Source organism: Carlito syrichta, unplaced genomic scaffold (assembly GCF_000164805.1).
Source record: "Carlito syrichta isolate Samal-C Ts95f unplaced genomic scaffold, Tarsius_syrichta-2.0.1 Scaffold306434, whole genome shotgun sequence".
Taxonomy (NCBI): Eukaryota; Metazoa; Chordata; class Mammalia; order Primates; family Tarsiidae; genus Carlito; species Carlito syrichta.
The window spans coordinates 237,163-263,765 of NW_007250530.1; the positions used below are offsets into that span (position 1 = coordinate 237,163).

At 34.3% G+C, this 26,603-nt stretch overlaps 1 protein-coding gene across 1 annotated transcript in view; it reads right to left on the reverse strand.

The window, feature by feature from the left end:
* Positions 1-26,603, reverse strand: part of MMP16 (matrix metallopeptidase 16) — a 295,240-nt gene that overhangs the window by 151,559 nt on the left and 117,078 nt on the right. The window contains exon 2 of the mRNA XM_008063015.1: positions 4,573-4,721. Coding sequence (XP_008061206.1) covers positions 4,573-4,721 — 149 coding nt within the window. The remainder of the gene's footprint in view (positions 1-4,572; positions 4,722-26,603) is intronic.

Sequence of the window (26,603 nt, forward strand, 5' to 3'; positions counted from 1 at the left end):
CTGGCTCATTAACTATCAACTATCCTTCTGTCTTTACCAAAAAAGAGACTGACCCATACCATAATGTGATTCTGTTTGAGTACCATGGGTATATTCAGAAATAAAAAGTAAAAACTTTAATTACTAAAGAATACATCTTTTATAGCAAAGTTGAAAAAGAAGATAGTATTAACTTGATAATTTAGTCAATAGAATAAAAATCACAAAACATTGAAATTAAGCCAAACATTTTGAGGTTCTAGATATAACTAAATAAATATTCTAATTATCAAATGATGGTTCAAGTACCACTAGAGGTGCATATTAATTTTCCAAAAAAAGTTACTAATTCAGCCTTAAAGTAATTTTAACTAAGTTAAATTTCCGGGCATGGGTTGAATAAGTTAAGAAGAATTACTCAAATCATCCACTATATTACAAGATACACACATACACACACACATACACACACACACACACACACACAGACACACACCTATATGTGTGTGTATATATAGAGAGATATAAAAATATTTACTACTATAAGAAATAGCTCAAGCATATCTCAGTGCATACTGCTGTGTACATACAAAAGATAAACTAATGAACAAAATTACTATTATCTCATTTCATAATCTTGCTATTTTTCTCTCCTTGCTAAATATACACTTTTTTTTTTCTTCGAGTTGGAGACTCACTCTTGTCACCCAGGCAGGAGTGCAGTGGCACGCTCACAGCCACCGCAGCCTCGACCTGCTGGACTTAGGCAATCCTTTTGCCTCAGTCTTTCAAGTAGCTGGAATTATAGATGCACGCCACCACACCTGCTAGTTTTTGTGATTTATTGTAGAGACAAGGTCTCACCAAGTTGCCGGGGTTGGTCTCAAACCCTCAGGCTCAGGCAATCCTCTCACCTCAGCCTCCCAAAGTGCTGGAATTACAGGCTGAGCCACCGCGCCCGACCATACTTTTTTTTTTTTGAGTTGGAGTCTCACTCTGTTGCCCAGACTGGAGTGCAGTGGCCGCTCCTGGTCACCGCAGCCTTGACCTGCTGGGCTCCGGCGATCCTTCCGCCTCAGCCTTCAGAGTAGCCAGAATTACAGGTGTGCACTACCATGCCCGGCTAATTTTTTTTTTTTTTTTTTTATTTTATTATGGTAGAGATGAGGTCTCGCTGCCCAGGCGGGTCTCGAACCCGCGGGCTCAGGCAATCCACTCACCTCAGCCTCCCAAAGATTACAGGCTGAGCCACCGAGCCCGGCTTCAACCATACTTTTTATATGTAATATAGATTGCTCCATTCATTCAGGAATTTAAGTCAGCTCACTTACAAAAATTAACTTAACCAACCCATAATTTAAAAGAATGACTGCAATATAAGATAATGAACTTATTTTGTGGGAGGAATAAGTATTTATTATTATCTCTCTAACATCCTTGCTAATTAATATAGAAGCAATATAATATGCCATTTAAAATAATACTCTGATTTATTGCTTGAAAATGGTTAATTTCCTCAACATAATATAGGCATTACCACAATTGTTATCATTACTTTTAATTACCCAATAATTATAAGTTGAATACTTCACATGCCTGTCTGCCAAAGGAAGATACTAATTATTTAATTTAAAAAAGACTGATCTTGACAAGTTTAAAATTTGATAAGAGTTTATAGTATCTGATAATGGATAAGACATTATATTAATACCGAGGAATAACTTGGGCTTATAACTGTAGTGCATATTTTATGTAATAAGGCTCAGATAAAAATTCAAACCTTATAATTTATAATCTGACTGTCTAAAATAATGCAGTGCAATTTCAGCATTGATTCCTACCACACATTCATTTGGGATTACAAAAGCACAGATGATTGCTTTAATAGCATGATTAGGGGGATCATACTTCAAAAATGGTCTACTATTTGAACTGAGTACCCTGAACAGTAACATCTCAAGAGTAGAGACACATCAATGGAATAAGCAGGAAGGAAGCAAATAAAGCAACAGAGTTTCTAGTTCAAGTGACAATGGGAGTGAAGTCTCTAAGCAGACACAGGGAGCAGAAGAGAAGAAGCATAGCAAGCTACAAAGAGAAGATCGGGAGAGTTTAACAAGGGTTTAGTGGTTTCAACTACAAATAACTGCCAGATACAACACTCTTTAAAGTGGAAGATACATTAGCAACTCCTAAAACAAAACAAAAAAACCTGAATCAGAACAAAATTCAGGTTTCATTCAATCAAAAGAAAAACAAACAAACAAACAAACAAACAAAAAGCCGTAAAACAAGCAAATTAGTACGTGCAAGCCCGCACATACACGGAAAAATCTTTGATTTTAAATGGACTGCCTATACAGTTCAACTTTCTTCTGTAATGCTATACCTCAGAAATGCTATTTTAACTCCTACATACTGACACCATCATTTCTCCTGGTCTGAAATCTGGACCACTCTATGCCCAAAAAAGATCCATGTCCTTCACTACACCTCCACGTTTTTTTAACATCCTCTTGCCAGAGAACTGCAAACTATTCAGACCCCTTTCCACATGAAGGACCTGAATAAATCCTGCACACATTACTCTTCCATTATTTTCTGACATAAACCTTTTTCCAGCTGATTTAGGAAATCAAACCTTTCCATCCTGATTCCTTCTAATGTCTAACAGGAGCTCTCAAAACTGGTGGAAATGAATATGTTTCTACTTTCTTAATTGTAATATCTAGTAGTAAATATCATATACTTTCTTGTTATTCTGGCACTAGGCAAGTTAGACATTCAAACAACTTTAAGCATGTTTTTCCCCAAATTCTCGATTTCTGTTTCTAAGAACTGCATAATATTTTCCAAAAAACAAAATCAGAAGCTAACAGCGGCCATTAAGAACAAGAACACTGACCAGAGCACTTTGTAAAATTCTGGATGAAGAGTACAATTTAAATGGAATTCTGCACTATACACAGAAAAAAAAAACCCACAAGATTTTCTGGAAACTTTTGATTATTAACTTTAAGACAAGGGGCGTATTATGACTTAGAATGAAAGTTTGATACTATGCTATTAAGTGAGAATAGCATGATTTGAGGGCAGCATTCCAGAATATCAATATCAAAACTCTATTCCCAATATTAATAATAAATTTCTAATTGTGGCAGAATGTATTATATTTATTCTTGATTCTGTTTTTCAAGATACCGATCAAAGTTAATATTTATGCGTCTCTTAAAAGTGTTAGGGGAGGTAAAGTATTTGCTTTTTCCAACTGGTGCTTTGAAGTTTAATCTCAAAGTTTTTATCCATAATAAAGTATTTCCTGTCTTGATGAAATAGAAATACTATGACTAACATCATGCTGTAACCATTAGAAGGCAAAATATAATTTCAAAATTATATATTAAATTAATTCGATATGTCAGAATTACTTAGGCACGTTTGAGTCCACATATTTCAGGTATTTAAGATTTAAAAAGTAAAACAACCTGTTGTTTCTTGAAGTACATAGCAGGAAAAGTTCTCCAGATTAAATGTCAAAAGACCTGGGCCCTACAACTACTCTCGAGTTCGCTTAGCCTTTGACATTCAGTTCCTTTATCTGAGAAAGAAGAGAGAAAAATGCATCCTTGTCTTCCCTGTTATGGAGGGTTGATGTATGATGATGGAACTAAATAACAAACATAGATTAATTTTGTATTAAGGACTCAGCATACAAAAGACTATTCCCTCCACTGAAAAAATTAATGACTCTTTCCTTTGCTATCCAGAAACAGTATTGCTGTTTCATAAGATTATGAAACTTAACTGTGTACCTCTGGTAAAATAATCTGTGACTACGTCTACCTTTGTAAGAAGATAAAGTTCCTTTGATGAACAGATTATGTCTTCTGAATCTGAACATGCCAACTTTACAGATAAAGTGCCCAGGAAAGAGTAACTGGTTGAAGAAATAATGATTGGTAAATACATTTTTAAAAATCAAAGTTATTAGAAAGTAAGAACAAGTCCTTTGTTAATAAAAAATTGAAAGGAGAGACTTTTCAGTGAAAACCCTTCCTTGATTTAACTCAGAGATCTGTCACCAGTGGGCAGTTAATAAATTGTAAACAATCAGCTCTCTGACACTACCCCTCTTACCCAAAATAAGAGCTCTGATTTGTGCTGTTTCCAAGTTTCCCTTGTTCAAATATTTCCATTACAGCCAATTTCAAGCTACGGATGTGATACCAATTAACAGAGATTTGAGAAGAGATGTGCATAATATAAGCTTGCCAACTGCACAAACCAGCCCTATAACTCATCACCCTTTTTGTAGTGGCTTCAACTGTATACCTACTTTGACTCTCTTTCATATTTTCTTTCCTGTTTTAAAGATCTGTTGCCAAAATCAGGTGAGTAAACTTGACTTTGAGCCTTAAATATTTTATGAAATCTCAGAGGAGTGGGCTTAAAAGAGGTTAGAAAATTAAAAAAAAAAAAAGGTTCATGAAACAAACTACTCTATTTCTGGTTGCTGGAGTTCATATAAAGATTTCAGACTATTTAGATTGCCTCAAAGCCCAAAAAGCAAGGAGTATGGGTGGCATTACTTACTCAATTGTGTTTCTGTCCACTTTTCCTGTCATGTTAATGCCATAGAACTGCTGCATGGCAACTAGGGCAGACTGCATGGTCTCTGCAGAGCGCAGCACTGACATTCTGGGGTCAGTCGGTGGAAGGTAGCCGTACTTTTGTAACCAAACCTGCAATAACAAGTACAGTTCCTTTTAGATCAATTTTACAACTTAACAATAATTTTCTGGTAATTAACTTATATCTATAATAGATTTTTAAACAATTATTTTCTCTACAAGGGCATACTTTAACTGTTTGATCTTGTAACATATTACCTGGTTTATTTTTTTCAATATAATTTCATTGGTTGTTATGAATTTTTCTGACACACCTACTAATGTTAATTGAAAAAAGATTAATCATTTTTTTTGCAAGCTTATAGTATATAACAGACATTATAAATACTGAATAAAAACACATATATGACTCCTTTGGGACATCTATGTTGCAGGGGACAGTTAATGTGCATACACCACATCTAAAAAGTCATTTTCCTGAAATTGACCAGTGACTCCAGATGTGATGGGTAGCATCTTTACAGACTAACCATGTTATTCTGTCATGCAGTTTACTCAGTTGTAGCTACCTCTTTCCAAAGGTTGGTAACCTTCTCATGTGAAGAATATTCTTTCTTTGTTTATTTAAGGTAATTCAATTTAATCCAGATCACATAAGTACTCAAACATTTCACATACAGAGGAGATTCAACTATCATATCAAGTATGTTTAGCCTTCTCTTTAAGAGTCTCACAATTATTATCCCCCTTTTTCCCTGGTGAAGAGAGATCTGGGAGGATGACTAGAGAAAGAAGTTAGAGTTGAGTTCACATCCTAATCATGACTGGAAGAATTCAGAGTCTTTTAAGGTTAGATTATAAAAGTAATATAAAACTCAAGGTATTTGTGAAAAAAATCCACCAGGGAGTAAATGCTTTCTAGTTTTACAATTCTATGCATTCATTTTAAATTCACAATCATATGTTCAGCCCACATCCCATCCTACTGTTCTTCACCTCAATCTTCCCTCGGGCTCTAAGATTTCTTGAAGTGCAGTGAACTACCTGTCAAATTGATAAGGGCCAAGTAATTCTGCCCCTAGCATAAAATAAAAGCTGCACTATTTAGTGGAAGGTATTCACCAGTGTGTGTGCTTCTCTCCTTACCTCGGTCTATTCATCATATAAATGATGATCCTAAGAAATTGCAATTTTTCCCTAATAACTGTTATGCTTCCCTCATGACCTTACAACTACAACACAGGAGAGTTCTTTTCTAGGTGAAAATAGCCAGCAAATATAGATGTTAAACTTCACCAAAAAGAAACTTATATTAAGTATATCAAAGCTTTAAAATGTAAAACACAAAGTGGAATTGTTTTTGTGGTAATTCAAAAAATGACCCCCTCAAAAATGCAGTACTATAAGAACAACCCCTTGAAAAATAAAATGAAACATTTATTTTAAAACCATTTAAAAGATGAGCAATGCATCACTATCAGGAAGGTTTGGTGAAACTGAAACTAGTAAACTCATCTACCATACAGCAAAACCATACAAAGACACTCTTCGCATCTAATCTGTAATGAATAGGCTGCCAAGAAAAACACATACATTCAGTTACCTAGTTAACAGTGGTGTAATCCCAAATAGATTTCATTTTTTCCTGAATGAAAGAAGCAGTCAATAACATTATTTAATATGAAATTCAATACCTATTGTCATGTAATTTCTCAAAAATTAAAACATTACATCCTGATTTTTAATAATATAAATGTACCAATATTCTTAAATTGAACACTTCTTCCATAACAATTTGTTTGCATTTATTTTTTATTTACTGGAGAGCTGACTTGTTGCTAGGTTACTCATGGGTGCTAAGCTACCAGCAATTATGTTTATGAGGACAGCGAAAAGAAAACCTTTGATAATAAACCCTATGATTTCTATACAAATAGAAGAACCATAAACATATGTAAATGTTGAGTGCATAATGAAAAAATAGTGTGTTCTGGAAAATACATATTTGATTTATGCTTCAGCCTTTCAAACAAATGGTTTTTGAGTCATGTGAAAAATAAATTGTGATTTTTTTCTTAACTTGTCTTTTACATTATGCCATGCATCACGAAAGACTTTTTTTCTTTTATTTTTCAAAATCAACTGATTTTTATTATATTAAAATATAAATTCACGTGTGAAAAATAGCTATGAATATTTTGGCCAGTGAATGAACTGGGTATAACAGAAAGTATCTAGTCCTATTAGACAATACCGACAAGACTGGAGGGTGAGTCAGAGGGATGTTGATGCAATTAGGCTGATTTTGATTGCATTATCCTTTACTGATTGGGCCCTTGCAGGACCCTCCTATTTTTTTTATAATTGCTAATTTCTTTTATTTTAAATTTATTTATTTATTATAAAGATATAGGGTACAATTCAGGGTTAGGTATACAAACATTGATCATGACCTTGAACAATTATAATGCTATAAGAAAGTAATTGGCAGTAGTGGAAAATTGTCAGGGGAAGGGGAGTGGGACTGGCAGTTGGAGAAGACTGCTAGGGGAGGGAGGGGCGTGCCTCATCAACAAGACTGTTGTTTTTTTTGTTTTTCAAATGATTGAGAAGTGAGTAATTCTTAACTGTAAAATATCAGAAAAGCTTTGAGATTTGCCATTTTATGATCAAAGTTTGTTTTCTGGCTGACAAGTCAATGCCATGATTTGTAAACCAGGAAACAAGTTTTTCTGCTGAATCTCAAACTTACAATATCTTATTTGGTGAAAAAAAAAATCTATAAAGCATTATTTGAAGGTATACCTTACCCCTTACTCCTAATATTCTACTATCCTAAGTTAATGATTTGGTATGAGGTCTTTGTATCTTCTTCACTGTCCATAAAAATGCATTTTGAGATACATACATATATGGGTGTGCATACACATATGCATATATATCATATATATCATGATTATACCATAGGCATCCATCATCATAGGTTGTTTTGTGAATTACATCACTATTTTCATCAGTTTTAAAAGATTGCTTCTACTAGATGATTAAAAAATACTAAATATTTCTCTTGAAATTACTTGTGCCTTGTTATCTTTTCAAGGTTCTTAAGTACACATTATTGATAATTAAGAAATAATTTCCTTGTGTGCATTTGTAAGAATGATATCTAATTTGTAGAGTCAACGTGAGGATTAAGTTAGAATATATAAAACTTTCAGTTTAATTCTTGCTCAATAAGTCATATTATTATTTTATCCTTAACAAATGCCCTGAGTTCTTAAAGTCACTCCTGCTCAACTTTAAATTTGTCCTTGGAATGGGGCAAGACTAAAAATATGAGAGAGTTTTAAATAGTCATAGTTGTAAGGAGAACAAACAACATATGGTAAAGAATTATATAGTGCTTGAAAATCCCCCAAATCCAAAACAATTCAGGAAAGTGTGATGAATTGACTTTTGCTTTGCTTTGTTTTGTACTTGCTATATTGACAATTGCATTTGAAAGCATTGAGAAAAACAAAAAAAAAAACAAAACAAAAAAATAAGGGACAAACAAGTTTCTTTAAGGCAAAACTTGGCTCCTTTTACTGAGACTTACCCCGTCTCGTCACTGGAACCACCAATCACAGAACCTTAAGAGGGGCAACAAAATCTAACCCTGAATTATATTCCTTGTGTTACTAACTCATTCAAACATCTTGCTACTTTGTAGACAAACCAATTTCTTTCACACAGTGATTATTAAATTGGGGACAACAACCAGAAGACTGATGTAATAAAATATATACAGCAATAAAAGGTAAACACTTAACTATTAAGTGCTGTGCCAATAGATATTGCCTTTACTATATTGTGGTATAAATAGGGAGCAGAAGTCACACAAAGTTTCAACAAAATTCATTCAAAAAAGATTGTCTTTGTCACTAATATTTCATGTACACATACTGTGATAACCTACATTAATGAACTCAGTTTCTCACCCACATATATTAAGCAGTATTCTGAAAGATAATTATAACACAAAAAAGAGACTGGAATAGTTTTCATGGCTAATAGCAAACCTAAGCAATTAATTTTTTTTTTATTTTTTATTTGAGTTGGAGTCTCACTCTGTCACCCAGATTGGAGTGCAGTGGCCGCTCCGGCCACTGCAGCCTCAACTGGCTGGGGTCCAGTGATCCTTTGGCCTCAGCCTTCCAAGTACCTGGAACTACAGGCACATGCTACCACTCCCGGCTGATTTTTGATTTATTGTAAAGATGAGGTCTTGCCAAGTTGCGCAGGCGGGTCTCCAACCCGCGGGTTCAGGCAATCCACTCACCTTGGCCTCCCAAAGTGCAGGATTACAGGTTGAGCCACCAAGCCCGGCAAAGCAATTAATTTTTAAAATATACATTCTTATTTATTTATTCAGGCCAGTATTATAACTTATTAATTTACTCAGGTGAATAAGAACAATTGAATACAAGATCAATTTTGAAACTGCCCTACTGACAGGACATAACATATATAGAGAAAACATCTTGAAATGATGACGATGAGTAATTGCAAGGTGCCCAGACATTATTTTAATAATAATAATAAGTGAATAGGTGATTAAACTATTGAATATGTAGAAATTATGGAAATTATTAGAAGGGAATATAAAGAGGAATAAATTTGGAATTTTATTTAACCTGTGAAATCACTTTGCTAGTCCGCAATGCCTATTTGTGACAGTGCTAGTTATTTCAGATTATTTCAAATATAGTTCATTTCTGCCCAAGATGAAGGAATGACAAATGCAAGTTCCTTGTATTCAGTGATCATATGATTCAAAGTATAGTACTTAATATGAAAAGAAAAGGGCAAAGGTGGTAAATACATTTTACAGCATTTGTGTAGTTGCAGTCACTTTCATTTACAAGAGGACATAAACCCTTTTATTATATTGGGAATTGATTTTTAAGTTATTGACTTATCATTGAATTTTAACATTTAACAAAATTATTTAAATCTATGATAGTTACTGTATTGTGATATAAACTGATTTTCTCAAAGAAATTCAACTTAAAGAATGCATTTTCAATAGATAACTTCTTGAAGTTAGAAAAAAATTAACTTCCATTTTTTAGCTTGAGACTTCTCAATATATTTGCTAAAATCTGTTATAAACTAAAATTAACAACTAAAAAGTGACTTCTATTCTGTGGTATCGTCAGCAAAGTCAACAAAAACCTAAGGACATTTTCCCCTGAAATACCATATTCACTGGTTTTTCTAAAAATGGCAGAATTTAGGGTCTAGGTTTTCTAGTTTGAAAAGTAGCTATAAATAAATACTTATTAACAAAAAAATTAAACTGATATTGGGGTAGTCATTCAGAACCCAACATATTGAAAATTCATAGGATAAGTTACCAAGGTAAAAATTAGCCTTTCTTCACTCACAAGTCTAAATGAGCTCTAAACCACCATCCCATCCCTACCATGAATGAATCAGTGTATGAAATTGCACATACAGAATTCAATTCCTTTAGAATTTTCCCGTCTATTGGATGTCTTCTTAAAATGGAAATGAGACAGTAGAAGAACCAAAAGCGACTCCACTAAACATCTTATCATTCGAGAAGCAACTGTCATTTGAACAGGGAGACAGAAAATCAGCTGGGTTATTAGCAAATATTGTGATGCACATCATGACATTTTGCACATTAACATGAAACGTTCTCATTTATGATTGAAGATAAAAACTTAGGATTTCAAGGCTTGGGAGAGTTTTTTCTATTCTGCATAAAAATGAATCGCACTTTGTACTTAGTAGCTGTGGGAACAAAACCTCTCAAACAGTAATGGCTGAGTTCCAGGGTAAAAGATAGCAGAGGCCTTACTTGGTATTTTACCATGTGCTAGCCATTGTGCTGGAAAATTATGGAGGACTATGATATACTGTCTCCTCTGTTTTTACAGTTTTTTCTTAAGTTGGTTAGATCTTTAAAGTTGGATATATAGTGTACATGAACACAAGCATGTACAGTAACCAAATAAGACCAAAAAAAGATAAAAAAGGAAAAACACAACCAGCAATAAACAATAGCAGAACTTGTAGATGATGATATCACAATCCACATGTTCCTTAAGTAGATAAAAATAATTACCAAAAACTCAGCTACTTATAATAATAATTGACATGATTCTGCTTTATGTCACAATCACCTCACAAATCTCAAACAGTAAAATTCTCCTCAAATTTGTGTCTTTTTTACACTAGCCAAGTAAAGTAAATACTGAACAATGCACCACATGAATTTTCTAAAAGGCACATACTGTACTTGAGCCTGAGTCATGTGGATCACGGGCTCACCTCACTTTTATTTCCTGGGAGCAAATTCAGTTTAATCAACAACAACACAGTGATAAATAAATTAACCTCGAATAGGGCCTGCAAAGTGGGGGCGCAAAATGTCCCATTGAGATGTAGGTAAAAAACACCAGAACATTTTATATAATGCACATATCCACATATGCATGCATATGAAACCTAAAATAATAAGAAATACATTTGACTTTTATGTAATATACATATTGACCCTGGTGTCCTCACTCAGACAAGACTTCATACATTCGTCACCTACGTGCTACCAGATGTTCTGATGGAGGAGGTGGAGTTGCACAGTGTAGAGAGGTTAATATTGTCGCTATCAACAGTTAGTTTGATTATAGCACATTACAATATATAGTTATCTTTCTGTGCCAGATTAAATGAATTTACGACTTTATCATTTTAAAAAGTATAAATTTGATAATACTTTAAAATATAATGGGGAGTGACAAAGATAATATTTTGTGCTATGTAGATATTTGCTGGTTACTTCAGTGCAACATACTTAAAAGTTGTCAAACCTACCTCAGTTATGTGTTTTCTTTTACAAAAAGGCAAAAGTGCTGTTCTTTTCTATGAAGACAAGTAGCTGCAAACAGTACACTTAATGGTTACTTGGGGATATGGGAAAAAAATAATTTAATCTGTTTTACCAACATAAAAGTGATATTTTAGCAATGCAAGATAAAATAATTGGTTTTGAAGGAAAGATATGCCATGTCTTTTTAAAAGACAGATGTCTGGAAATGTTTCTGTCATCATATGACATTATGCTCCAAAAGATACAAATCCATGACCTATTCAAATTCTCTCATAATTTCCTACTTAAAAATCCCTGCAACTGAATTTTCCATCTGTAAAATAACCTGCCAAAAGAATAGTTTCAGTGGGTTTTATACCTCTTTGTTAAAAATATAAAACTGCAATACTTTCTGATTAGTTTTTAGAAACAAGTGGTAGATATCCGGGAAGATAATTTACCAGCTGGATTTTACTAAAAACCTTTGCATAATTGATAGATAGGATTATAAAATAAGGCTTGTGGATTTGTAACCAGCAAATGATGCAACTTTTTCCAGTTTCCCTGTGTGGAGTCTTTTTTGGCCATCACTCTTTTTAAGACAAAGAATAGAAATAAACTGATCTTGAAACTGCTGTATTTCAAATTGCTCATCTAGATTTTAAAGAAGAATGAAGCATAGTTACTCACAGAACTTGCAAAGAAAAGATTAATGATATTTCTAATGAGAGCAAAACAATGTACATATAATTCATAAGTAAAACAAAAATTATTTTAAAATTTGTCATGGTTAGTTCATCTTAAAATATTTATATTTTAATGTTTTACAACATACATAATTAAAGTACATCAGTTTGTGAATATAATTATAAATAAGAGATAATGCAGGGTGAAAAATGAATGATGGAGAAGTGCAACCAAAAGTATGAATCTCATAAAGCTGATAGAAACTACTCTGTTTCTAAAAATGAAGTTACTTTCTTAAATTCTCTCCAATGTGCCTTACTTCTTCTCCCAAAAGGATGAGATGACAGTTTATCAATACCAGTGTATTAGATTCTGTTCTAACTATGGAGTTCTCAAGTGCTTTCTTTTCCATCATGCACTGTGAAGCTACCCATATCCTGAAGAAACCATTTCTTAGAATGCCTTCCAAGCCACATATGATTTTTTCTCAAACTATTCCTTTGTTGCTTTCCTCCATATTCTGTGTTCACTCTGAAATTTCAGTCCCACTCCCAACAGGTCTTACCAGGTAATTTACATGTATTTTATTTAGTCCTTATCATACATTTTCAAGTTAAGCACTGAAATCTCTGTAATGACAGACAAAACACCAGAAAGACTGAGCAACTTGCCCAAGGACACAACAATAGAAAATTGAGAAATCAGCATTCAAAAAAAGATCTGACTGACACCCAAGCTCGGCTCTGTCTGCTACTTTGAATTGCCTCTTAGGGAGAGAAGAAGAGACTCAGTTGTCTCTATGCTGGGAAATCGTAAAAGACCCTGATCACATTTGATATCGAGAAGACAGGCTATCTGAAAACATACCTACAGTAAGTAAGAGTGTTCAGTTTTTAGCAAATCAAATACCCTATTTTATATCACAAAAGGGCACCGAGCTGTGGTTGCGTATGTTCTGGATGTAACGCTGACTTCTACTCTAATTGCCAAGGTTAAAAAGCCTTGCACGGTCCGCTATACCAAGCCCAACTAATATTCTTATTTCTACGCTAGAATACTTAACCTATGGCCATTTCAGTTTTATAGTTTTAAAAAAACAATAAAACCTTCTTTGCCAGAGACATATTTTCTTCTTACTTTATTTAATTATTTCACAAAACTTTATTCTTGCCTCCATGTTGCCAGTTAACTGTAGTATCTATACCCACTGGTTATTTTTTCTAAAATTAATCCCTTACATATCTGACGACACACCAATTTAACTCTGACCTCACCCAACTGACTCTGACATAACATTGCTGTTTAAACCAAAAACATAGGAGTCATTCTTAATTTTTTCTTTTTTCTCTTCAGGCATATCTAATTCATCATTATGTCTTAGCTCTAATTTTATCTTGAATGGAAACTCATTTCTCCTGCCATCACTTGGACCAGGGAACAATCATTTTCCACCAAAAACTACAAGATTCCCTAGCTGGTATCTGTGCTTTCATATTGCTAACACTCTGTCTCTTTGCTCAACTCGTGTGAGTTATCTTTTTTAAACTGCATAAAATATACATAACCTAAAATTTATAATTTTAACAATGTTTAAGTGTAGAATTAAGTGTCGGTAAGTACATTCACACTGTTATACAGTCAGCAACATCATTCATCTCTTGAACTTTTCCATCATCCCAAACTGAAATTCTACACAGCAGGTCCTCAATTAACATTTCGTTCAACAAGGTTTGTTATAAGGTTTACAGAGAGAGAAAAAAATTAATCCCTGGCTAGGGTCACTGACTATCTGGAGCTTTCATGTTCTTCTCATGTCTGTGTGGGTTTTCTATAGGTACTATTGTTTCCTCCCACATCCCAAAGATGTGCTTGTTAGGTGAATTAGCAATGTTTAAATGGTTCCAATCTGAGTGAGTGTGGATGTGTGTATGTGACTGTGCCCTGTGATGAGATGGTGTTCTACTAGGGCTGGTTCTCACTTTGCACCCTGAGATTCTGGAATAGGCTTTGACTTCTCATGACCCTGAACTAGAATATTTGGCCAAATAATGATCATGCTTGTTTTCATTAATCTTTCTTAAATGTATAAATAGCTCATATTTATTTCAATGTTTAGTATTAGGAGTGTTTTCGTCTATATTTAGAAGTTTGGTGATTTTTAAATGAGAAATATACTGTAGGAACTTAATTCTTGCTTATATCAATTAGCCTATGTTAAAATTGGTTTTGTAATACATCATTTAACTTAAAGTCTCAGTTTCCAAGAACTAATTGATCTTAAGATTAAGTGAGGGCATGCTGTGCTCATTGAGTAATGACTTCCCATTACTTCTTTTCCCAGTCTATGATAATTATAGTTGATCCTTGAACATCATATGTTTGAATCCACTTATATATGAATTTTTAAAAATAAATATATTGAAAATTTTTGGAAATTTAAGACAACTTGAAAAAACTTGCAGATTAATCACATTAGTTTAGAAATATTGAAAACATTAAGGAAAAGTTAGATATGCTATGAATGCATAAAATACATGTAGATACCAGTCAATTTTATCATTTACTACAATAAAATATACACAAATCTATTATAAAAAATTAAAACATATCAAAACTTATACAAACACTTATTGACTATAAAGGGTGCCATTTTTAGTGGAGAGAAATGTTAACAAATATAATGATGCAGTATTAAATAATATTTGCATAAAATTAACTATAGTATATACTGTGCTACTGTAAATAATTTTGTAGTCACCTCCTGTTGCTATTGCAGTGAGCTCAAATATGAGTATCTGCTGAAAATGCCATGTGATGCTGACTATCTATGCATGAGCAATTGTCTTTCTAATAAACAGTATATCTCAGTAAAAAGTGACCTTTCACTGTTCTTATGTCTTTTTCATCATGTTTAGTACAGTACTGTAAACTATGACTAATACCAAGGGACCCATATGAAATACCACTAGTGACAATGGAAGTGTGCTCCAGAATCAGAGAAGAGTCATGGCATTAAATAAAAGGTTAAATCACTTGATATATACTGTAGTTTAAGGTCTGCAGCTGGGGCTGTCCACCATGTCAAAATAAATGAATAAATAAATAAATAAATAAGGACCACTGCAAAAAAAGAAGAAAAGGAAGTTTGTGAAGCCATTGCTTCAGCTATACCAGCAGGTAAAAAATGTTCCACTTTTAATAAAATACCTTTTAATCTCATATTGAAAAGGCAGGGGGGTGCAGGATTGCTATAAGAAACCCATGCTTATAGACACTAATGTAAATGGAGGAAACGCAAAGTAATTCTATGACAACTTAATGCAAAAGGAAGATGAAGTAATTAAAGCTGAAGAATTTAATGCCAGCAAAGGATGGTTTGATAATTTTAGAAAGAAGTTTAGTTTTAACAATGTCAAGATAAGAGAAGCAGCTTCTGCTGAACAAGAGGCAGGAGACTAGTTCCCAGACACCATTAACAAAATCATTGAGGAAATTCCTAATGCAGATGAAAGTTTCCTATTCTAAGAAAAAAAAAATTCCACAAAGGACATTTATTAATAAGGAAGAGAAGTGGCTACCAGGATTTAAGGCAGGAAGACATAGGCTAACTCTACTGTTTTATGTAATTGGTGTTTATGATCAGAACCACCTTTATTTATAAAGCTGTTAATCCCTGAGCCTGGAAGGGAAAAAAACAAACACCAGCTCTCAGTCTTTTGGTTATATAACAAGAAGGCCTGAATGATAACTCTTATTCTGGATTAGTTCCACTGGTGCTTTGTGCCTGAAATCCGGAAGTACCTTGTCAATAAGAGACAGATATTTAAAGTTATTTATATATTGGACAATGCCCCTGGCCATCCAAAGCCTCAGGAGTTTAACACCAAAACTACCATTTTGATAGCTTTGGTGTTAAACTCCTGCCCCCAAATACAATATATTTAATTCAGTCTCTAAATTAGGGGTCATAATGACCTTTAAAGCTCTTTATATACGGTATTCTATGGAAAAGATTGTCAATGCCATGAAAGAGAACTTCAACAGAAAAAAACACCATGAATGTCTGGAAGGATTACACCATTGATGATGCCGTCATTGTTACAGAAAGAGCCATGGAGACCATCAATCCCAAAACAATAAATTCCTTCTAGAGAAAACTGTGTCCAGATGTTGTGCATTACTTCACAGGATTTATGACACAGCCAATCAAGGAAATCATGAGACTGTGGATATGGCAAAAAAGGTGGGGAGTGAAGGGTTTCAAGATACAGTTCTTGGTGAAATTCAAGAATTAATAGATACCAAACTGGAGGAATTGACAGAAAGCAACCTGATAAAGACTCATGCTTCTGAACCAGTACTCGATGATGAGGAACAAGACATAGAAGAAGCAATACCAGAAAACAAATTGACATGAGACAATCTGGGAGAAGGGTTCCAACTATTCAGCACCACTTTTTTCTTCTTTTACAGCGTGAACGCTTCTGTGAAACAGGCACTGAAACTAAAGCAAACAGTAGAAGAATTGGTACTATATAAAAACATTTTTAGAGAAATGAAAAGGTAAAAAATAAAACAGAAGTTACAGTGTATTTCTGTAAAGTTACACCAAGTGTACCTGCCTGCCCTGCCTCCCCTTCCACCTTTTCCGTCTTTTCTGCCTCTCCCATCCAGACCCTCTTCTTTCTCTTCCTCAGCATATTCAATGTGAAGATGATGAGGATAAAGACCTTTATGATAATCCATTTCCACTTAATAAATAAGAAATATATTTTTTCTTCCTTATGCTTTTAATAACAACTTATTTTCTCTAGTTTACTTTATTGTAAGAATATAGTATAGAATCAATGTAACATACACATTATGTATTAATTGGTTGTTTATGCTATTAGTAAAACTTCCAGTCAACAGTAGGATATTAGTACCTAAGCTTTGGGGGAATCAAAAATTATACCCAGGTTTTTTACTATGTGGGAGTCTGTGCTAACCCCTGAATTGTTCAAGGGAAGAGTCAACTGTATTATTCTATTCTCTGTCTTTAGGAATTTCATAGTCTAGGTACCTCATAAATGTGAAATCATATAATATTTGTCCTTTTTTGTCTGGTTTATTTCATTCAGGTTAATATTTTCAAGGTTCATTCATATGTTAGCATATAGCATGGAGTATTTTTAGGACTGGATAATATCTCACAGTATATATGTATATACTACATTTAGTTTATCTGTTGATCCATCAATGAATATTATGAACTGGATATGTGTCTTTCAACATTTATATCTTGAATTCTCAGCACCCAATGTGATAAAATTAGGAGGTGGGGGCTGGGAAGTAATTAGATCATGAGGATGAAGCCCTCATCAATGGGGTACTCTTATAAAGCAACCCCAAGGAACTCTTTAGCCCTCTTTCCACATGAGAGTATACTGCAAGAAGTTGATAGTTTATGCCCTGGAAGGGGGCCCTTGCCGGACTCCCAACCATGTTGGCACTCTGACCTCAGATTTCCAGCCTCCAGAATGATGAACAGTAAGTTTCTGTTGTTTGTAAGTCACCCAGTCATTTTGTTATAGCAGCTCAAATTGACTAAGATAACGCACATCTGTATTGTTCTCACCTTTTGGCTATTGTGAATAATGCTACTATAAATATGGGTGAACAAATATCTGTTCAAGTCTCTGCTTTCGATTCTTTTGTGCCTGCATCTATAAGCGAAATTACTAGATCATATGATAATTCTGTGTTTGATTTTTTGAGCAACTAACATTATTTTTACATGGAGGCTTCACCACTTTACATTCTGCCAGCAATAAACAAGGGATCTAATTTTTCCACAATTCTTTCAATGCCTACTTTCTTGTGTTTCTTTGCTTTTGGCTGACATGTTTGTTTGTTTTTAATAATAGCTATCCTAATGAGTGTGTGTGAAATGGTAAGAGTTGTCTTTTTAAAAATGTACATCAGGCAGTATCACTCATTTGATTGCAATTCTCTAGCAGTTCCCTAATGACCTAATCTAAAAATCTAAACTCCCACCATTATTTATTGTCATTGTTAACTTTTAACTTCTTTTCATAGTGCACTTTCTTGATATTCCAAGCACATTTACATTGACTTTTGTTGTTGTTGTTTCTAGAACAAGTTAAATTATTTCCTGTCTCTGGGCATTACATTTACTTTCCTGTATAAAAAAATTCAAAAGTACTTTTCTCCTCACCCTTTAAAATATAGTTCAAATTAGATCTCTCCACAGAAGGCTTCCCTGACTCTACTTCTCCACTACCATCAACACCATATAGCACCCTGTTTGTGACCCCTGCTGCACTTATCATGGCCACTGTGTGGTTGCTTTGTTTATTTAGGGATTTGTTCTTTATCTGTACCAATTTTTTTTAGGACTGTAGGCCCAACATCTATAACAGCTTTGGATACATTTTCTGAGCTTAAATAACAAAATTACTAGCTTCATGGGCAACTCATGTATTCGTGCCCAGCTGAATCACAGTCACACAAATGATACTTCGCTGTTTTCTGCCCACTGAGTTTGCTATCTAATTACTTCCCACCTGCATCCTCCCTATAAATACAGCTAGGCCCCATATGAGGAGTCCAGTGCTTCAGAGCTAGATAAAAGATCTCAATGCATAACATACATAGCAAAAGATAGTACATTTCCAGGCACCTCTGGACAGGCTGTATGACATATCGAGCAAGAATGAAGAATGAGATGATAATTTGGGCATGAAGGTTTTCCTTTGTCTTTTTAGATTCCACCTTCTACCCAACCCCCAGAGATAAAATCAATATGAAATTGTTTTACTGCTTGAAAAGTGTTTTCTGGAAAGTATTGATAGTCAGGGTAAACAACACACCAAGAGCTATTAAGTCAGGTATAGCGGTAATCTCCTTAATACATTGGCTCATATAATTATCACAACAAGTCTGTGAGATTGGTATTATTTGCTTCATTTTACAAAGGAGGAAACAAGTTGAGAAGAGTTAATCAACTTGTTCAGGGCTACAGAGCAAGTAGGCAACATCCATGAATATAGTGTCAGTGTGACTTTGAGCAGGCTCTTGCTCTTAACAATTGTCAGGAAGCCCAGAAGAGTAGATGACAAACCTAGCTTTTATTATATAAGATTAAGGATGATCTACATAGGCCATTCTAGTTCTAATATCCACTGTCCTTTTTCACAGAGCTGAATCTCATCAGTGGATATGTTGGCCATTTTTTAGGAAGAACAAAATAAAATACAAACAAAAAAGCAAATGATAAGCACATAATAATTGTTACCTACCTACCCAAGAGAACCCTGATGCTGTATTAATTGTCAAGGAAAAAGGAAGAGTAAACAACTCTCAAAAGGCTGAAAATTACTCTAATTGTCTAAAAGTAAAACTTGCATGTCTTTCAAAACAGCATAGCACTTTGAAGGCAGAGAGATGATGCCCAGTTTCTACATGATCTTCATTGAATGATAAAAAAAGTTTGATCATTCCAATCCATTAGTAATATTAAGGTTTTGAAAGCACTAAACTTTGAAGCTTTTTTGGGAGGGGGGGGTGGAGTCTCACTCTGTTGCCCAGACTGGAGTGCAGTGGCACAATCACAACCAACCAAGCATTGACCCTCTGGGCTCAGGCGATCCTTCCACCTCATCCTTCCAAGTAGGTGGAACTACAGGCGTGCAACCATACCCAGCTAATTTTTCAATTTATTGTAGAGATGAGATCTCGCCAAGTTGTCCAGGCTGGTCTCGAATCCGTGAACTCATGCAATCCCCTCACCTCGGCCTCCCAAAGTGTGACATTAATTTTGATATAGGAGAGGAGATTCTCCTAATATAACTCCAGAAGAAAGAGTGATTAGGGAAGAATATTTAAAAACAGCTATGAAAGCACAAGTGTTATAACTTTCAGTTGGAAATCAGCTCTCTCCAGAGACAATTTGGTGCTTCAAAATCTTAAAAGCATCCTTTCCCCAGAGGCTATCTGGTTCTTGGAACTGTGAAACTTACTTTGAGTAATAGCATAGTATGAAGGTTGAGAGAATTTAACATCTATTATGATTAAGATAATTAAGATTAAATTATTTTTCACAGTAAGAAAATTTTTTTTCAAAATAAGGTTACCTGTGCTTTGAAAAGACATATCCTTTAGGATTAATAAGTAGAAATCAATTAAAGTTTCTCAAGGGCAAGAAGTATTCCCAATTTTCTAAAGGAGAAAAGACTTAATAAACAAACAAAAAAAGTCTTCCATGATGCACTCATTCAATGAATATTTACTGAAAATATGTTATATGCAGATTTTGGGCTATGACTTGGGGTCATAGCATAGAACAATATAGAATTAGTGCTTGGTCTCATGGGGCTTACTGACTGATGGATACAAAAGACAAACATTAATAAATAATCTCTCAATAAATACATAATCTCAAATAATAAGAAATGCTTTAAAGACAACATAGAGGGTTATGAAGTCTATAGGACCCAATTTAGATTTAGAGGTTAAGAAGGTACATGCAATAAACTTGTAGCTGCTGAAACTTGAAATATAAGTAAAACTAAAGAGAAGAGAGAGAAGCTTATTATAAGGAGAGGGGTGAGCAAGTACAAATTCCCAGAGGTATATGGGAGTTTCAAAACATGTACACAAATCATTTGGCACTTAACCCTTCAAAAGGAGAAGTATAACTTTCTCCTCTTTTTAGAGGTGGGCTGGTCTTGGTGTTTGCTTTTGATCAACAGCATGTGGTATAAGTGATGCTGCATACCTTCTGAGGCTAGGTTAGAGAAGGTGATACAGCTTCTGCCTGACGCTCTCTTTCTTTCAGGTGTCACCCTGGGAAGTCATCTATCATATGATGAGGAAGCATAGCCACATGTAGAGGTCATGTAGGCATTTCCACTGATTTTTCCTAGCAAGTGACAAATGGAGTAGCATGAAAGAACTTTGCATTTTCTTTTTTTTTTTTTTTGAGTTGGAGTCTCACTCTGTCGCCCAGACTGGAGTGCAGTGGCCGCTCCCGGCCACCGCAGCCTCGACCTGCTGGGCTCTGGCGATCCTTCCGCCTCAGCCTTCCAAGTAGTGGAATTACAGGCACGCGCTACCACGCCCAGCTAATTTTTTGATTTTATTGTAGAGATGAGGTCTCGCCTGCCCAGGCGGGTCTCGAACCCGCGGGCTCAGGCAATCCACTCACTTCAGCCTCCCAAAGGCGCGGGATTACAGGCTGAGCCACGGAGCCTGACGAACTTTGCATTTTCAAGGAACTAGAGAGTCATTGTTGTTATAGAGTGAGGCTTGGAAAGAGTTACATGATCAGTGTCATTCCCATTGCTACATGGGTAATAAATTAGAGGGAATATGAACACAAGAGGGTTAGTCAGGAAGTAAACACAAATCCAGTACCAGTTGGGGAAATGGACAAGTAGATGAATTTATGATACATTTTAGAGGTAGACAGATACAACTTTGTAAGCTATAAAATATATTGCAAGTATTACTTTTACCACTGTTGTCCTATGTAATTTTTAATGCATACAGATTTTGGGGCAGAATGCTAGGCAATAGGACACAAAGATAAACAGCAAGGTGGTTATCATCAAACATTCACACTTTAGCAATGGGAGACTCAAGCAGGTGTTCTGGAAAGGTTTGTATAGGTGCTATAAGTGTACATGGGTAGGGTATCCAAACTTCACATGGTAGAGCTCTGGGGAGTTGAAAATAGATCATTAAACACAACTTTAATAGCATTTCAAAAAATTTAAATTCCCTGAGTCTATAAAAAAGTTTCTCTCTCTCCATCTTCAAGGTCACCTTCCTAGACCAGGCTCTCTTTTTACTTGTATATGGACATTGCAACACTTTCTTAATTGCCTAATTCATTTCCTTGGCTCTATATTCTTTCAATTCTGACCTACCCTACTAAGTATGGAAGATTAAGTATCCTAAAATATCATTTTCTTTATTTAACTTTCTTGTCAAGACACTATGATTGCTATGATTGCTATCATTTACTTACTGAAGTGGTTTAAAATTCTTTATCCTTGTATTTAGTAAACTCCAAAAATTCATACATATCTCCTTCTACAGGCTCAATTCTCCTTAAACACTCATATATTTTTTGAACATTATCCAAACCGGGCTGTTGATGGGTCACAGAATGTGCCTCTCAGGCTTTACTTATGTTCACAATGATCCCGCATGACCACTGTCCAGCAGATACCAGAGGCAGAGGGCCTTGGTCGATCAAGTTTTAGTATTCCTGAAGTCTCTATATATCCTTTTCTTTCTCTTTAGCTTCTCGTGGCATTTAGTGTGTGGGTGGCCCATTAAGTACTTCACAAGTCATCATGTGAGAGGTAGATGTGTGACGGGTATGGACACGGGCTTTGAGTCTGGAGGATACAGGTTCAGGACCTGGATAAGACACTTATCAGGGTTGTCCTAGGGCTTCAATAAAATAATTCTTGCAAGATTGCTTAGCACTGGGACTAGCACGAAACTCAAAAAATAGTAGATTAAAAATAAACATCTATTCACATTATAATTATTTATTTATTTAAAACAATAATATTTCCAAAACACCTAAAGAATACATAATAATTTTAGGCAATGGATTTGTTAAGTTTCTTGACAAAAAAAATCTATGATCTCTATACCCACCAAAAATACCACCCAAACAAAACAAACAAAACATTCCTCTGCTATAACATCAATACCATTGGGCATCTCATGAGCTTCTCTGAGATTTCATCTTTTTAGGAATAGGTCCTTTGAACTCTATCCACTCTCTACCATAAATCTTGTTTTCTACTCACTGATTCTTATAATAGAATATTATATAATCATACAGAAGAACCTGAACAGTCAGGGAAAGATGCACATGAAATACTGGGAAGTAAAAGCTCACATACATACATGCATCTATAGGTTATGCTTATATATACATAACAAATTTCTGGATGTTTACACAAAAAATTATTTTAAATGGTTACCTCTTGGGAGAGAAATTGGTAGACAAAGGGTTAAAGTAGGAAACTTTGCTTCTGTATTTTTTAACTTTTCTAGATTTAAAAAGATTTAGTAAATATGGAAATTGAGAAGCAAAGCGGAGTTTAAAGCAGTTCTTTGTTTATAACATGATATACTGTAAAATATTAAAAGATTGTTTACAACAATGAACTCTAAATGAATTTGAGGGCCTATATTTGTGCTGATTAAACAAACATGGGTTCTGCACTTTAGTAGCAATTTTATTAGACTACTAACTCAGTAAACATTATGTTGAGATCTTCCACATTGACATTTACATGTTGCCCATTTGTGTTTAATTTGACATGTCATTCTGACTTGATAAACACTACAAATTAAAATTTGAAATGGGTCAACTTTGTCATCCCAATATGTTTGAGAATGAGAAACACTGCTCCATAAATACAGAATGACATGTTTACATTTTTATTCATTAAAAAAACTCTCTCACTCAATATTTAATGTTGCTCTCCTCTCAGAAATATACTCAATAAGATTAATCAATAATATTGACATATAGGTGGAAAAGAAGATAATGCCAGTGGCAGAATTAATGTAGATTATGTTTACTCTACTATCCTGTATAAATGCCGTATATCTGACTTCTCTGAATTTCCTAAAACTCATAGGAAATATAGAAAAATAATTATAAAACCAATTATAACAGTTACAAAATTGATTTATAAAAAGTACAAATATTTTTCTGGTCCTAACCTAAATGTTAATTTTGGTCAGTTTTCTGACCTTATGACCTGAGGCTAGGTATTAGCCTTTAACTCCTAATTACAGATCACAGAAGAAGCAGTCTAGAAAAAGTAATCATTTAGAATAGTGAACATTAACAATATATATCAAATTGGAAAATAAATCAGATTGTTTCTTTTCTTTCTGCTTCCTGATGCTTCTTCCTTTCCACCCACTCAAAATGTTTAAAAAATGATCTGCCTATTCCAATCTCTCTGTGTTTAGAGAACTTGTCTTCTAGGTGTACCAGCTTATGAAGCTCTCTGATTCTAGCAAGGGTGTGACATGTTGTAGATTATCAATAGATACAGACTGCTAATAACAACAATGACAAAAACAACAGTAGCAACAACAGTACCTAATACCTAAATGCTGATGACTTTTTATGTAGCTTCAGATGAGCTTTCTCTCCAGAGCTCCAGAAATATCTATCACATTTCTAACAAATATCTACATGCATCCATAGACACCTCCCATTTTTATCAAATTTAAAACTGAAGTTTTTATTATTGATCATCTGGATCCTCGTGCAAGCAAAACATACCCCAGTCTTTTGTTATTTATACAGGTAAATGGTACTATCGAATCACGCAAACTCCAAATCTGGAAGCAGTCTAAAGGACATTATTATTTTTTTTTTTAGCTTTCTCAACTAACTGACTAGTCCACATATCTGACTGTTGTGAATGCATCTCAGCATCCTCTCCATTTCTCCATCCTCAGGCTCAGATTCGGACCATCACCTTTATATGTTTTTCCACTTTTTCATCATTTTAATTGACAAATTGGAATTGTATACAGTCATAGTGTACAGCATGATGTTTTGAAATATGAATACACATTATAAAATGGCTATATCAACATAATTAATATATGCATTATCTAACATATTTACAATATTTGTAATGGGAGCGGGAACACTTAAAATCGACTTTATTAGTGATTTTCAAGTACCAAATGCATTATTAGTATTACTAAATATAGTCACCATGTTATATATAATAGATCTCTTGAGTGCATTCTTCTTGTCTAACTGAAATTTTGTATACTTTGGCCAGGATCTCAACATTTTAAAACTGAACAATGGTAATGATCTCTGAGCATGTCTCCCTGCTTCTACTCCTGATTAACCTTCCTGCCTACTACCATTGTAAACAACTTTATAGAACCTTTAAAACACTTGAATAAGAAAACATAGAATAAGTAGGACTCCTTCAGTGAAGAAATTATCATTCTAATCCTTAAACTTAAAAAGGTACACACAGTAAATAAATTAGAGGCAAATTTCAAATAGACAGGAAACCTTAAAGTAAGAAATAGCAACTGAATCTAAGAACATTTTTTAAAAATGTTATTTGGTTTAATTTTCCTTTGTCCTTCTAAGATTTGCTTGTCCTCCTTAGCTCTACAGAGCCTGCAGAAGCTAAGCTTTATGAATTGTAGTGCTCCCTTTTTATTGACTTCCAGTTAGATTGAGTCAATAGGAGGCTCTGTCCACAGAGAAAAGAGGACAAAAGAAAGAAGAGGTTGAGATATTTTGTCTCTCTCTACTACACTCACTGCATTTCTTTATGGTTCCACGTCTGTCAAACAAGTAGTTATTCTTCCGCGATGCCATGTCTCACTAGAAAATGAATTATCTTTCATTGTCCAACTCGTTCTAATAGTGATGACTTCCTACTGTTGCTAATCTCAGTGTATCTGAGGTTGCCCTAACCGCGGGTTCCCTTAACTGTCCCTAGATCTCAGAAAACTGTTCCACATATAATTTTTTTTTGACTAAACACTTCAGAGTATGCCATCTTTTGCTTACGATTCCGAGTAGCATGTATGACTAAAACATATGCCAACCTGAGTTTATTCCATAAACAGAAAAAAACAGCAATATAGGGTTATCTTTCTGTCATCACGATAATCCTTAGAAAACTATGAGATAATGCCCATGCATGCTCAAAAGTATTGTGTATGATTTTGCACACATTTTTGACACTTGAAAGTCAAATACATATTTTATCACAAAAGATTATATATGTATAGTCAGTGTTCATCCAATTGTAGTCTACAGACTGGTACAACTCTGTACTTTTTCATTTCCAACTAATCTGAAAAAGTACAGAAAACATAAACTATTAGAAATTTTTATAGTAATTTCACATTATGTAATATATTATTGTATTTTGAAAAGGTATTAATCCATTATAAACTATGAATTTAAATACTAGCTCCTCACCTTAAAAATTTTGAAGTAATCATAAACACGTAACATAATGAAGGTACAATGGCAAGGTTTAAATTTTTCTGAACCATGCTACTGAACTATGATGATTCATTAACCTGAATATTGTATTTCTTATAATTATGAACATTTTCCCATATAGCTAAATATATCCATCAATTGTCAAGAAATTAACATCAATATATTATTATCATTTAATAATCATACACACTTACAGTTATAATGTCTCAATAACATAGCAAAACGATCCATTTCAAAAACATGGATTGCTCACAGATACCACCTTAGTCTCTTTTGTCAGGAATAAGCTCCTCAGTCTTTCTTTGACTTTCATGACCCTATCAACTTTGAAGATTACAAAGCCAGTTATTTTGGAGAATGTTCATCAACTTTGGTTTTT